Source organism: Cynocephalus volans, chromosome 6 (genome assembly GCF_027409185.1).
Source record: "Cynocephalus volans isolate mCynVol1 chromosome 6, mCynVol1.pri, whole genome shotgun sequence".
NCBI lineage: Eukaryota > Metazoa > Chordata > Mammalia > Dermoptera > Cynocephalidae > Cynocephalus > Cynocephalus volans.
Window position 1 is genome coordinate 160163723 of NC_084465.1, and position 15958 is coordinate 160179680.

General features: G+C 51.6%; 1 protein-coding gene across 1 annotated transcript in view; it reads left to right on the forward strand.

Moving 5' to 3' along the window:
• Positions 1 to 15958, forward strand: part of LOC134381114 (uncharacterized) — a 260084-nt gene that overhangs the window by 162563 nt on the left and 81563 nt on the right. Inside the window, exon 11 of the mRNA XM_063101162.1 lies at positions 15485 to 15586. Coding sequence (XP_062957232.1) covers positions 15485 to 15586 — 102 coding nt within the window. The remainder of the gene's footprint in view (positions 1 to 15484; positions 15587 to 15958) is intronic.

A 15958-nucleotide genomic window follows, 5' to 3' on the forward strand; every position in this document is an offset into this window, starting at 1 on the left:
CTTTTTTAATGTTTGTATTTACATCTTTTTGTATTTCCTGGCTTTTATACCATTTTTGCAGTTGTTATCTTTAAGAGGTTCGTCTTTTTGTCTTCATACTAAAGGCATGACCGGTTTTCTGGAACTCGATCACTGCTTTGGAACTAAATTGCTGCTCTGCTGTTTTTCCCTGTCTGGGTAAGACCTATGGCAAGCAGCGGAATTAATTTCTGACCTTTTAGTCACTTTTAGGTCAAGAAATGACTCCACAGGAGCACATAATCTGTGTGAGAACTTTGGTGAGGAATTGGGTCTTTCCCACAGATCGTGCCCCTCGCAGCACTGTGTGGAAGCTCTGCTGATGAGAACACAGCACACCTGCTGAGGTTCCACAACAGTACACCTTTGGATGTTCAGCCCTCAGGGCACTCCAGATGTTCCTGTGGAAGTGTCTGGAGACGGGCTTCCCATGGGGATTCCCAGACCGGTGGGAAAGTTGAGTGCCAACCTCCATTTCTCTGCTCTCATCTTGGATACTGTGGATGTGCTGCTGTGAACATGGGTGTGAAAATATCTCCATGAGACCCTGCTTTCAGTTCTTTTGAGTATATACCCAGAGGTTGAGTTGCCAGAACATATGGTAATTCTGAGTTTAATTTTTGAGGGATAGTAATAGTGTTTTCTACAGCAGCAATGCCATTTTCCATTTAAACCGACAGTACAGAGGATTTCCAGTTTCTCCACATGTTCACCAACAGTTTTTTTGTTGTTGTTGTTGTTAATGGTAGCCATTTTAATGACCATGAGTTGGTTTCTCATTATGCTTTTGATTTGCATTTCCCTAATGATTACTGATACTGAGCATTTTTTCATGGTCTTTTGGTCATTTGTATATCTTCTATGGGGAAATGTCTATTCAAGTCCTTTGTCCATTTTGGAATTTTTTTTTCTTTGTTGCTGTTTTCAGGAGTTCCCTATATTTTTGGAACCTCATTTCTTTCCCTTATTTATTTATTTATTTATTTAATTAATTAATTTATTTATTTGAACCTTATTTTTTTCCCTTATTTACTGATTTGCATATGTTGAACCATCCTTGCATCCCTGGGATGAATCCCACCCACTTGATCATGATGTGTCATCTTTTTGATGTGTTGTTGCATTCTGTTTGCTAATATGTTATTGAAGATTTGTACATCTGTGTTTGTCAAGGATAGGGGCCTGTAGTTTTCTTTTTTTGTTCCATCTTTGGTTTTAGGATCAGGGTGATGTTGGCCTCATAGGATGATTTTTGGGAGAATGGCCTCTCTTTCCCTTTTTTGGAAATGTGTGCTCTCCTCCAGCTGCAAAGACAATGTTGGCTCCACTAGTGAATTTATTTGAAAGGCACTGTGCTCAGTGGCATGGCTTGTATGCTTGTCCCGTGGTGGCAGTTAGTGACATTACGTCTTCACGAGATCTCACAGTCGATACTTCCATAATCCTCCTTTTGATGCACTTTCCATTGTTATGTCTGTCTACATTTGTTTCAGAACATTTCATTTGTTGGACAGATGGGGCGATACATTTGCAATTTCTTTCTGATTTCTTTATGGAACGTGTGCAGTCGTAAGTGAGCATCGTTCATCTTTCTAACCTGAATATAGTTGCATATTCAGAGGTGAAGTTGTATGCTATCTTGGCAGCATTGTGGAGATTGAGACAGTAGCAAGCTAATGGTAAGTAGAGTCATTTGAACTTTTGGTGTGTGAAACACAGATTTCAAGTGTTTATCTTTTTTTAAAGTTTCAGTTGGGAAAATCATGCTGTTACTCTTTCATATTCCTCTTTTGGATTTATGCACATCTGTACGAATCATTAGTTTCCTATTTTATTACATAATATTCTTTAAGAAGATGCATAATGATGGCCTTTGCGAATGGGTTTTTCTCCATTTCTTTCTTATTTCTCCCTTTGAAATGACTACTGTTTTTTTAATTTAAAAAGTCTGCTCCAGTATCTTGAGTAGGTCTAACGTAAGAGATGGGTTCTTTTTTGTAGTGAGATGTACAAATCCGATGAATCTCTCTAAGTGTTTGTTCTTAGACATCATACTTCGTCGTCTCCAAAGACCAAGCAAATGAGGTCTCTCTTTTGTAGTCAGAAAAAAATTAAAAGCTAATGAACGTAATTTTCTTTTTTTTCTTTTTTCTTTCTTTTTTTTTTTTTTACAGAGGATGTGTCATGCCCCTTGTCATTCCTTAGAGTCACTTCATGACCTTTTAGAATGTGGTGGGGTGGGTAGAAATAGCATATCTTTAATTTTAAGAGTGTCGGATTTGTGGGAAAGGAGGTGTGCAAGGAATCAGCTTTCTGAAGCCACCAGTGCCCTGAAGGCACCGGGATGAAGCGCGTTCTCAAGCCTCACAGGGAACTCTAACATTGTGTTCAGATACCACTGGCTCCTTTATGATGTTCTCAGTAACTGAGTGTGAAGGTACCAAGTCTTCCTCTTTATTTGTGTTTGTTTGTTTGTTTAATTTTTAATTTTGATTATAGATATTTATGGTGCACAGAGTTGACTGTTGGTATTTGTGTGCAGTATGTGACGATGAAATCAATATTATTAGTGTGTTCGTCATTAGAAATTGTAATTATTCTTTGTGTCCTTTGCCCAACCAATCCCTAAGCACCCTGCCCCTCCTCCTTTCTGACCTGTAGTAACTATAGGTCTGTTCTCTTTTCAACACTTTACTGTGGTCTCCCTTCCTCTCTCCCACCCTCCCTCCCACTTATAAGTGAGGGCATACAGTATTTCTCTTTCTGTGCCTGGCTTATTTCGCTTAGCATAATTTTCTCCAAGCTCATCCGTGTTGCTGCGAATGGAAGAATTTCATTCTTTTGTTTGGCTGAGTAGTATTCCATTGTGTGTATAGCACATTTTCCTTGTCCAGTTGTCTGTAGATGACATTTCGGTTGGTTCCATGTCCTGGCTATGGTAAACAGAGCTGCAACAAACATGCATCCCTTCGACATGATGATTTCCATCACTTGGAGTATGTACCCAGAAGTGGGATTGCTGGATTGTGTGGTAGTCCTGTGTGTTGTTTGAGAAGCCTCCATAGTGTTTTCCATAATGGTTGTATTAATTGACAGTCCCAGCAACAGTGTAGAAGGGTTCCCCTTTCTCCGCATCCTCCCTGGTATTTGTTATTCTCTGTCCTTTTGAAAATAGCCAGTCTAACCGGGGTGCGAGGATGTCTCAGGGTGGTTTTGATTTGCCTTTCCCTAATGATTAGTGATATTGAACATTTTTCGTGTACCGGTTGGCCATTTGTTTGTCTTTCTCTGAAAAATGTCTCTGCCCATTTTAGTACAGAATGGTTTGCTTATGTGCTGTGGGGTTGTTTGAGTTGCTTATGTTTCTGGATATTAGCCCCTTGTCTGTGTGCTTCCTTTGCTGTGCAGAGGCTTTATGGTTCGATATAATGCAATTTGTTTACTTTTATTGCTTGTGCTTTTGGGGTTTTATTCATAAAGTCTTGGCCCAGTCCTACATCCTGAAGTATGTCCCCTGTGTTTTCGTCTAGGAGTTTTCTAGTTTCAGTTGTTATAGTTGAGTCTTTAATCCCTTTTGAGTTGATTTTGTGTATGGTGAAAGGTATGGGCCTAGTTTGATTTTTCTACACACGGATATCCAGTTTCCCCAGCACTGTTTATTGAAGATGTCCTTTCCACAGTGTATATTCTCGGTGGCTTTGTCAAAGATAAGTGGCCAGTAATAAGTGCTTATTTTACGTCAAAAGAATGGAAACACTTCAAATAACCTAACATTCAATCTCAAATAAGTAGAAAAACAAAAACACTCTTATCCCAGAACTAGTAGATGGAAAGCAGTAATTAAGATCAGAGTCGAACTAAATGAAGTAGAGACCAAAAGAATGATGCAAAAAATCAATGAAGCAAAAAGTTGGTCTTTTTAGGGGAAAAACAAACTACACAAGCTGTTGGCCAGCCTACTTAAAAAAGAAGAGAGAAGGCCCAAATAACAAAAATCAGAAATGGAAAAGGAGACATTGCAACCGATTCCACAGAAATACAAAGAATCATTAGAGGTTGTTAGGAGCAACTATACTCCAACAAATTTGAAAACCTGGAGGGGATGGATAGCTTTCTGAACACACGCAAACTACTGAGACTGAACCAAGGAGAAATGCAAAACCTGGAGAGACCAATAAGAAGCAATGAGACTGAGGCAGTCATCAACAGTAGCCCAGCACAGAAAAGCCCAGGACCAGATGGCTTCACTGCTGCATTCTACCAAAGCTTTAAAGAAGAATTAACAGCACTCCTTTTCAAACTATTCCAAGAAATTGAAACAGAGGCCATTCTCCTAAATTAATTCTATGAAGCCAGCATCATCCTGATCCCCAAATCAGACAAAGACACAACGACAACAAAAAATTACACGTCAGTAACCTTGATGAACATAGACACAAAAATCTCCAACAAGATATTAGCAAACAGAGTACAACAGCACATCACAAAGATTATACACTGTGATCATGTGGGTTTCATCCCAGGGATGCAAGGATGGTTCAACAGACATATATCAATAAATGTGATACACCACGTCAACAAAAGCAAGGATAAAAACTATATGATTATCTCAAGAGATGCAGAAAAAGCATTTGAGAAAATTCAGCATCATCCCTTCTCGATAAAGACCCTTAACTAAGTAGCTATCGAAGGAAAATATCTCAATCCAACAAAAGCCATATATGACGATCACACTGCCAACATCGTCCTGAATGGGGAAAGTTTGAAAGCTTTTCCTTCAAGAGCAGGAGTAAGAGAAGGATGCTCACTCTCACCACTCCCATTTAACATAGTATTGGAAGTACTAGCCAGAGCAATCAGGCAAGAGAAAGAAGTAAAGGGCATCCTCATTGGAAAAGACAAAATCAAACCGTCACTTGTCACGGGATTGGACGTGATCCTATATATAGAAAAATCCATAACCTCTACCAAAAAACTCCTAGAGCTCCTGAGCAAATTCAGTACCGTGCGGGATACGAAATCAGTGCCCCAAAATTGGTAACATTCTCATACAGCAACAACAAATAAGCAGGAAAAAAAAAAAAAATCAAGAAAGCCAGCCCCTTTACGATAACTATGAAAAGAATAAAATACCTAGGAATAAATTTAGCCAAAGAGGTGAAAGATCTCTACAATGAGAACTACAAAACTCTGCCGAAAGAAAGAGGACACCAAGAGGTGGAAAGACATTCCTCGTTCATGGATTGGAAGAATTAATGTTGTGAAAATGTCCGTAATACCAAAAGTGATCTACAGATTCGGCGCAATCCCCATCAAAATACCAATGACATTCGTCACAGAAATAGAAAAAGCAATCCTAAATTCATATGGAAGAGCAAAAGACCCCAATAGCCAAAGCAGTCCTGAGCAGAAAAATAAATAAATAAATGAATGAATAAATAAATAAATAAATAAATAAAATAAAATAATGAAAAAAAAAAACAAAAACCAGAGGCATTATACTACCTGACTTCAAACTATACTACAAATCTATGGAAGGTACCAAGTCTTTATGGAGCTTTGGAACTCCCACCACTCTCAAACTGCCAGTTCACTGGTGAGCTAGTCTTGTAGCTTCTGGATGTAGGACCTAGTTACTTTGCTGTCTCCATTTAAAATAATGCAGTTGCCATAGTGAATGAGGTTTCAGAGGGCTGTGGTCCAGACAGCCTCGATTTCTCACTGTCATTTGCATGCAGTATTCTCACACCAAGTTGGGTGACTACTTCTCATTTACCTTTATGAACCCCCGGAGTCACTCGAGACGGCTTCATAGTAAGTAAAGGCTATCAAGCAGTTACTGGAGAGAGATGGAGATTTGGCCAACTGGCTCCTTGCAGCATGCATTAGCTATTGTCTGGTGTCTGTCCATGTTCCTCCTCAGTCCAATCCAAAGTCAGGAGAACTTGAACTTGCATTTGAAAACATGACCGCTCACAACACCTAGCCGGCCTCAAGTTCGGGGAATTTTACACTTCTCTAAAGTATAGGTGAAAGTTAGATACTATGGAATTAATATCGAGACTCATTACTGAGAATCTGTGGACCATGGTGAGAGTTATAACTGTTGGTTTTCCGGTTTGATTTCCCTTTCCTGCTGTGTCATCACAGGGGGAAGAGAGAGTTCTGGTGTCTCCCCCTCTTCTTATAAGGGTGCTAATCTCCGTCATTAGGGCTCCACCCTATGATCTCCTCTTACCCCAACAACCTCCCAAAGGCACCACCCCCAGATACCATCACGATGGGGCTTAGGGCTTCAACATACGGATTTGGCGGACACAACATTGAGACTGTAACAGCCCTCCAGCCGGCCCCAGTGTGCAGGGTCAGGGGCAGATTGTAAGGTTGAGGCAGGGCACGGTGCTGGGGAAGCAGAGGTTCTGCCTCCTCCTGGGAACTGTTCAACCACAAAAGGGTCAGGTGGTGAGGACAGGAGTAGCAGCAGAAGCCCCGAGGTGTGACCGAGATGATGCCCGTGCCCGACTGAGTGCCCTCACGTACTAGGGCATGGGCCAAGTCCCCTCCAAACATGACTTGCTCCACATTCCTGAAACCTAAGAGGGGCTCCTGAGGACAGCTCTGAATGTGGAAGAGTCAGGGAACTAGTGAGGAGTGGGTCCAGGGCTCCAGCCTTCGATCCCCACGTTTTCCCTCAGCGCCTGATGTGCGTGCTGAGCTGGACAGCAGGGACAATAGTGGCTTCCCGTGAGGATGCCACCAACGAGGACCTTCATGGCATGATGTTCTGGAAGTTTCTGGGCTTGAGGGCCGTGGTGTGCAGCTTCACACCACACCGCCTTAATCTAGCCAAGCTCTGAGGCCTTCTCCAATGTGGAGACCCACCTGGGAATAGGAGGGGCAGCAGCCAGGTGACCCGCCACCAAGAGTTAACTTCCTTCCCACTTCACAAAGGCACAGGGGCGGGTGGGACATGGATGCTGCTGACGTGGGACAGGGGAGGAAAGGTGCAGAGGAGCATCTGGGGGCTAAGCAGCGAGCTCCGTGGGTGGATGGGCGGGAGACGCCCAGACATGGCCCCTTTCTCCCCCAGCAGACAGCCAGGCCACCGTGGTGCTGGACGGCTTTGCCCACCTGCCACTGTTGCTGGGACACCCCCACCCCATGACCACAGCTCTGCATGTGGGGGCCGACACCCTTTTAGTCAAGGATCCCACATGGGCCCTGGGGGAGGAATCAGGTCTCAGAATCTAGAGAAGAAGGTGATGGTCGGGCACCGGTGGGTCCTTGGAGCCTGGCATCTCCCAGATCCTTCCTTGCCCACAGGCCTGTCTCCACTTAGTGGCACAGACGTGAGAACAGAGGCAGTAGTCCCAGGGCATTTCCCAACAATACCACATTTATTCACAATTATCTACAAACCCCTATTACATACAACGCCCCCAACGTGCTGCCTCCCCTCTCCCCCACCCTGATCCCCCATCCAGACCCCCCCCCACCCTCTCTCCCCTGTCCTGCCTCCCCGACCCTGCCCATAGCTGAGGAGCAGCTGGGTCAGCACTGGGTGATGGGAGCTTGGGATCCCTCGGGCTGCAGGATGCAGTGAGGGTCAAATCCAGTCCAGAGGGGCTGGCACCAGTGCTGCTGCTTCCTCCTCCCAGAGACCAGTGGGTCGCCCCTCCTCTTTTGAGGACGTGAGGGGCGAGCCGGACGCAGAGCAGGGACGGGGCTCAGGGACAGCCCCCAGGGCTGCAGGTTGCACTGCAAGGTCAGGAAGAAGTCCAGGCTGGGGAGGTCCTCCTCGACCTCACTGGACCTGGCTGCCGGGCCCTGCGCAGGCATAACAGGACAGGCTCCCCTGAGACCAGGCGAGGAGGGTCTGTGGCCCTGGGGAAGGGAGCTGAGATGGGCAGCCCTCAGCTTGCGTGACTCCTGATGACCTGGCCAGAGGGCAGGCTCCTTGGGCCTGGGCAGGTTGGTGTTGTCTCGGCTGCGCTGTCGAGGGTCATGGGAAGCCGCCTCTGCTGGGCAGGTTTCTGTGACGACCCCTCCTTGGGGGCCGTGGTCATCTCTCTCTCCTCCTTGGCCAGCTGCAGTCTTAGGATGTGACTCCAACTGGGGTGTGCCATGACCTGGGGTGGCCCCCACACCTTCTGCCTCATTTGGGGCCACGAGGCGCTTTTCCACCAGCTGGGGGGAGCAAAGTGGCACTCACTGGCTCTGCCCCAGGTGTGGGGAGGGGCTGGCAGGATGGTGGAGACCCTGCATTTGGGCGGGAGGTGGCGAAGGTGAGAGGACGCTTGGCTTGGTGTCAGAGGCAGGGACTGTGACTGTGACTGTGCTGTGCCCTGCTGGGCCTCCTTCCAGCTTCGCCCCCTGCCCTCCCTCCCTGGCTCTGTCCTCTCCTTCCTGCTCTTTTGCACCTACTCCTCTCTGACCCAGGCAGTTCCCCTCAGGAGGCCATGCACCTCCAGCAGGGTAAGACTAGACAAAATGACGTGGGCTTCAGGGGCACAGGGGCACGTCTTCCCCCTGGTCTGCCTGGTGCCCTTCCCTCCCCTGGGTGATCTGGTGGCCCTCTCTCCCCTGGGTGCCCTGGTGTCCCTCCCTCGCCTGGGTGACCTGGTGTCCCTGCCTCCCCTGTGTTACCTGTGCTAGGGTGAGTCCTTCTTCCTGCTCCAGCACCTCAGTCAGAGCCAAGGGATCCAAGTTTGGGTCTGGGGAAAGCAAAGCTGCCAGGAATCGGGGGTGGACGATGGCCTCCACCTGGAGCAGGGGGAAAGGGGCGTGAGTGTCTTTGGCAGGGATTGAACTGCAGCCAGGGGGACCTCGAGGAGAAGCAGAAAGTAATGCCTGTCTCTCCTGTCCACACAGCAGGGTCGTTCTAACTCATGGCCACTAGCAGCTATACACAGACTTTCTCTGTCCCTCACACACACACTGCTCCGTAGCTGAGGGATGAGTAGAACTGAAATCCATGGGGCTGGGACTGCCGTTCCCCAGAAAACCTCCCCACACGAGGGCTCCAGGCCAGCCCACCTTGGTGATGAAGTCTTCCTGGGAGCACAGCTTGTTAATGTAGCTCAGGAGATCTGGGTCAGGGTCAGTCCCGTCCTGCTCCTGCTGCTCCTCGATATCTCCACCCTCCCAATTTGCATGAGGCCCCAGCAGTGCCTCCGTGATATCCACATACTCCTGGACAGCTTCTGGTGGGATCTCCTTGGGTGCCTTGGCCTGGGGCAGCTGCTGGGGTCTGCGTGACAGCGGGCGAGTGGATGGTGCCCTGCGGCCAGCCTTCCTGGGAGCGCACCCTAGGACAGGAGGGAGGACAGGTGCGTGGCTGGGCTGCCGCGGCCACCTCCAGCCACACTGGGGGAGGTTGGAACTGAGGGCCATGAAATGGGTCCAGGCTGGACGTCAGGCCCCGTGGGAGGATACACTACCCGAGGTGGGTCATGTGAGACTGAGTTACCTGGAAAGACTTTGGGGCCACCAAGATTCTGGGACTCCTCCGCACCCAGCACCGCTTCCCGGGAAGAGTGTACACTGGGTCCTGGACAGCCAAGGCCGATAGCGGCTATGAAACTACTGGATCAGGCCAATACCTAGTTCTTGATCCAGGGCAGTGGAGCCCCAGGTTCTCACTGGCTGCTCTCACTGAAAGAGCAGGTGCTCCCTCCCCTTGCAGGAAAGGGACAAGATGAGGGCACAAGGCCTCCGCAGGCCCCCTTCGGCCTTTGCGTTGGCTCCTGTGGGAATATGCTTGCCGTACCTGACCGTGGCACAGCGTTGGGGACTGGTGGCCCTGGAGGAGCAAGCTTTGGCGGGGCTGGAGGAGGTAGGCCCTGGGGCCCCTTCACACACTGCCGCATCCGGAGCTGCATCTCCTCCTCAGCTTCAAGTTCCATGAACCTGGCGGGTAGAGGGGAGAGCCATAGCCATGCTGAGAGGGAGGCCTGGCCAGGGATGGGGGAGGAAGGGCTTTGGGTGGGCCGGGCTGCTCCCCCACCTGCAGAGCAGTTGCAGGGGTACGCTGGCTCACCTACACCTGCAGGGCAGAAAACATCCAGGGGGGCTTCCTGAATCAAGGCCTGTGTGACCCAGGCCCGGCCCTCAGGGGACCCTGCTCCTCCTATCCCTGCCCAGGGCCACTCAGAAGAGCTGACAGCCAGAAGCTCGGTCAGGGATGTGACTGACTGCAAATGACATGAGGAATCCTTGCCCGGATCCAGGAATCCTGGGCTGGTACTGTGAGCCCCTGACAATAGCCTGGGAGAGAAGGGCCCCGGAGACGTTGCAGGAAGTGGGAGCTAAGCTGAGAGGAGAGGGTGCATTTTCTGTGAGGGTGATTGGTGTTCACGGAGTGGATTGCCGTGCAGCAAAGGCAGGGAGGCCAGAGACGTGTCTGGGGGTGTGTGAGGTGCTGGCTTCCCCTGCCCAAGCTCTTCTACCCCAGCCCATTCTGGGATGGCAGGTGACCCATTTCTGGCCACTTTTCATGAGGTGAGGAGACGTGGTCCCAACTTGGCCAGTAGTCACTAGCTTCCCTTCTGCAGGGTCCCCACAGCTGGAGCCGACCCCTACTGGGCTGTGCTGGTTACTCTTCCCCGTCCTCATTTCAGCATCAGGGCAGGGGTAGACCCGAGGCCAGGGGAGGGTGGAGATTCCGGGGTGGGACCCAGGTGGGTGGAGAGCTTCCCCGGGGGAGGCAGGTCCCCAGGGAGGGGCCGGACCTAGCGGATCCCCCTCCTCATGGCATCCCTGCCGATGAGCCCACCGCACCAGCCCCCCTCCCCCTTTTCACCCACCCTCAGCCCGCCCCACAGCCCCTCAGGCCCTGCCTCCCTGACTCACTTTGCTGCCATGTCGTAATAGTTCCTGCGGTCGTAACTGCTCGTGCCCTGCCATTCCTGCATGGCCCGCCGCACTCCGTCCTCTAGGCTCATGGTGGGCTTCAGCCGGGCCAGGGACCGAAGCACTGGGCTGTAAGTCCTCAGGGTCAGTCACAGTGCACGTGCCCTCCTTCCATCCCAGCTGACCGGCCCACACCCGTGTCTCTCCACATCACACCTGTCCTGTCACCTGTCCCTGTCCTCCCAGTGTGGGCTCTTCAGCCTCCAGGAGAGCCAACATGTGTCAACCTCAGCACCAAGGGACTGCTTGGCCTCTCTGACTTCCCTTTGAGGCCTCACTATTATTGTGTGTTATGGACTGAATGTGTGTGTCCCCCAAATTCACAGGTTGTAGCCCTAACTTGCAATGTGATGGTATTTGGAGGTGGAGCCTTTGGGGATCATCAGGTTTAGATTAGATAACTAGGAGGCCCCGTGATGGGATTTGTGTCCCTGTGAGTGTGAGAAGAGGAAAAGACAGCAGAACTCCCTGTGATGTGAGGACACAGCCATCGAAAGCCAGGCGGAAAGTCCTTGCCCGGAACTGAATCTGCCGGGACCTCATCTGGGACTTCCGCTTCCTGAGCTGGGAGACATGAAAGTCTGTTGTCTAAAGCACCTGGCCTGTGGCGTTTTGTTATGGCAGCCTGAGCTGACCGAGAAGTGCCTAGAATGACCGGGAAGGGAAGGTTAAAATGCACGTTCCAAGGCCCCAGGACTGAGCATTTAATCAGCTCCTGGTGACTCTCTAGAGAGGCAGCCCTTGGGGACACAGCCTCAGAGTCCCTCAGCGTGAAGAGCAGGAGCGCGGATCCAGAGCCAAAGGAGACCGGTGCCTGAGCTGACCGGGCAAGGCCTGGGGGGCTCCATTTAGGGACTCAGGACAGCCTAGGGCACCTGGGACTTTGGTCGAAGGGGAACTCCGACTGCTCAGGATGTGGGGGACATTGAAATCATTGGGGACAAGGATTTGGGGGCCCCTTTAATTTATACACTGTGTGCAGCTTTCCGTGGAGGGCAGCCAGTGTGGGAGCGGGGCAGGTATGCAGCCATGTCCCGTGTCCCGTGGACTAGGATACGTGCTCCATGTGATGGCCCCAGAACCACGAGGGCCTGCAGGTGGAAGGAGGCAGGTGTTGGGGAGGGAAAGACAAACGCTCCTGGCTACGGACGTCGCTGCCTCCCATCACCTCAGCCCCCGGTCCTGGGCTCCTGGGCTCACAGTCCCCTCACTCCCTGTGGTGGGACATGTGACTTTGGGAGCAGTTTCCTATTCTAGGTTGCCTGTTCTTAGTGATGACATTAATAATCATCATCATCATCATAATAACGGCAACAACAGTAACGAGGGACAGCACATGCCAGAGACTCTGCTGAGTGCATCAGACATGAGTCAGACAATCTTCCCATCCTCCGAATGAAGTGGAATCGTCTGTCTGTCTAGGAGGCATTCAGGGATAAAGAAGGCGACTCTGCGCAGCATCCAAACCCAGTGGTGGGGACCCAGCCAGGTCCCAATGTGTGGCTTGACTACCTCAGTCTCCTTGCTAGAGTTCTCCAGAAGAGTGAGGGGCTACATGTGTAAGGTTCCTCCTGTGGCCTGTGCCTTCTCCCCCCCTGCCCCGGGTCCCTCCATGTGACGTCCCGAAGCCATCCGCACTCAGGTCCTGTGCTGGGCATGAGAGGACACGGGGAGGAATCACGGGTGAAGGCAGAGGCCTAAATCCAAGTTGTGGCTCATGTCACACCAGGAACTCACTGTGGCCTTTGTCTTCTGTGCAGATGATGGTGATTGTTAAAAACCAAGTTTGGTGGACTCACAGGGTGTTGAGGGTCAGTTGACCTAAGGCTGGTGAATGTACGTCGTGAACCGGAGTGGGACATTAGTTAAATTGCTGAGAATGCCTGGGCCGTCGCCCACGTGACCTCCATCCAAGTTCCCCTAAATAGGCTGCCCTCCTCGTCCGTCCTTCGTTCCCCTTCGTGTGGGAGCGGTGGGATTAGCTCCATCCCCCAAGGAGGGCACTCACATGAGGAAGCAGGACAGAGCTTCAGCATCGGGACTCTGGGGCAGGTGCCCGCGGGCCAGGGACTTGAAGCGCTGCCAGCGTCGGAAGTTGTCGTAAACACTCCTGGGGTTACAGGAGTCCTCTGGCGCGGCCTTGGCCTGGGAGGGGGCCTTGCCGCCCTCCCCACCAGCCCCATGTGGATGTGTCCCGTCGTTCCCTGGGCCCACGGTCTGAGCCGGCTGGGCTGCTGGAATGGGGGCTGGGAGGGTGTGGCCTGGGAACCAGTACCCCTCGCCAGCCCGCGTGCCCCCGATGGATGCAGCAGGCATCACGGTCCCTACAGCAGGAGCTGCCAACAGCAGGGGAGCAGGACACTGAGCACCCCCGCAGAGGGCCCCTGGAGCACTCCAGTTGAGGGGGGCCTGAGCCAGGACAGTGGTCTGAGTGTGAGAGGGCTCTGCTGGAGCCCCTTGTGTCCTGACTGGGACAGTGATGTTGAAAGTCCCGGCCCCACTCGGGCCATGGCCAGCGGCTCCCACCCCCTGAGGCGTCCTGGGGAAAGCAGACCGCACCAGGGGGCCACCAGGAGGGAACGCTGACATCACGAGGGCAGGTGGGGGCTGCTCGCAGGGCGGCCCGGGGCCTGGGTCGGAAGCAGGCGTGGGAAACAGCGGACCGAAGGAAGTGAACGGAGGGTTCAGGGTCACGTTGGGCCCCAGCACTGCAGATGCTGTGGAGACAGAGGAGAGGGGCGGATGAGCAGGAGACGCGGCCACCAGGGCGGAGGCTCTCCCTTCCCTTAGAGTCAGCGTGAACCAGAGCGAGGCATCCCAGCAGGTGAGGGCCATAGGACGGGGAATTGTGCAGTTTGTCCCCGAGTGAATTTCATGCTCCCCCTCAGGTGGAGGATCATTCTACTAGAGAACTTGCTTCTCGTTCACTGAGACCCTCTGAGCCCTGTCAGTCAAGAAGTAACACCTAAGCTTCCCCTGCCTCTGAGAAGCTCCCCAGGGTGTCCCCGGCACGTGGACCCGCCAGCCTCGTGGGGTTGCCCCTCGATGTGAGTTGGGGTGGACTGTGCTTGGCGGCACAACGCCCCTCAGTGTGCGCACCCCCACGAAGGGCACCTTCTCCAGTGCCAGTTGCAGGCGCCCACATGGCCTATGTGAAGCCAGCAGATTCACAAGGTTATGAGCCCTTCTCTTTCTCAGTGCTCCTTTCCCTGATGCTCCTCATCAACCCGTCGTAACCCAAACAAATGAACTTGAACAAAACGTGTCCCCAAACGAGCGCCCAGGAGCCCTGATGGTACCCCAAAATGCAGTAGCCCAGTGAGGACATGCTTCTCCTGGTACCACCCACAGCAAACATCGAACAGGGGCCAGGTTCGGGGCACACTTGTCCCCCTGCACAGTGGTTCGTGCTGTCACTGAGGCAGCTCTGTTGTCAGGAGGCGGTCTGTGAGTTAGATGATGAATTCCCTGAGACCCTGTCACTGCACAGGCAGAGAGGGCTGCAGAGGACTAGAAAGGCCAGGAAATGCGGAGCCCTGTGGCTCCCAGTGGAGGTTCATAGAGACTGGAACAGCTGCTGGTGGTTAGAGTTGGCCGTGGGTAATGGAGACCTTCTGTGATCCTTCTCCTTTGAGCTCTCAGTCATGGCCCACAAAGAACCAGGCATGAGCCAGTGTGACAAAGTTGTCTGGATACATCCCTGTTCACTAGGATTTCAGGTCAACCCTAGTCAAGGAGAGCAAGGTCCATAGGACATGGTCCTAATTAACCAGGACGTATGTCCTAACTTTGAATAATAACAGTGATAATAACAGTAGATCTCCCTAATGGTGTGCTGCTCTGCTTCCTCTCTCGAAAAGGAAACCAGCCTTTCAGAACCTTCCACTGTAAACCCAGCAGCACGCCTCATCCGTCCCCTGTTCACGATGGGCTAGACATGGAGTATGAGCAAAGTCTTCATCTCCACATGAAATGTAGGGCAGAGGACAGGCCATGAGACAGGGTGGAAGATGAATGGGTCTGAAGACCCGAGTGTCCCCCAAAGGGACAGCAATTCAGAACAGCTCAGGGAAGAGCAAGCCCCATCTTGTTTGCAGTTTCTGGCTGCCCTGTCCCTGGTGAAGAAAGACAACAGCGATCTGGACCGAATGAGAAGCCATCTCTGGGCAGAAGTGAGCCGAGACTGGACTGCTGCAGTTAGAGCGACGTCCAGCCTCACTGACGGAGGGGTTATTTCACGGTAATCTTGGTCAGAGAGAACTGTTCCACTGAACGGTTTTCTGGCTGAGACCGTTTCTCCCCGCTACTCCTCTAAGATCTAGAATACTCCACTTGGTGTCCCTCAGGACAGTACCATAGCACAAGCTCCAGGTGTCTGAAGAAAGGACGCAGGACTCAGGCTTTGTTCTTGAGCCCCCCGGTGGCACAAGCACGACACAATCCACCACTGCCTACAAACACACGTTGACCTGTGTTGACTTAGAAACATAAGTCACCCGTTTCCCTTCTGGAAAGAGTCAGTACAACTGCTGTGTCCTTTCTCATCACCCGGTAGGTTTCTCCGGAGGCATCTGGATCCACCTGTGAGAAGCCCCCTTCCCCCTGCAGCCTCAGGATGCCAGTGGCTTCCCCCGTCTCCCGGGTGAGATGTCCTTGGGTAAGTCCAGTGCTCTCTCTTCCTCTACTTCCACCCAACCAGCTGTCCCAGGGCAAGTGTCACATTTGAACTCCCATGGATTTGAGGGGTGACAGGGGTGTGATAACACACCCCAGACCCTGCAGACTTACCTCCCTTTGAAGCCATCCCCGTAGGCTTGGGGACTGACCACGGTGGCACGGCAGTCTCCACGGTGAGAAAAGTCAAGCGCAGGACCCAGACAGCAAACTGTCAACTGCAGATGCTCAGGGTCCAATTTTAAATGTCAACAGGCTTAGAATGTAGCTCTCCAGAATTCTGCAGTGGGGGAGGGGTGGGGGCAGTTGGGCTGGTGGGGGTGGGGAGACATACCGTGCAGGGTTCTGGCAGGTA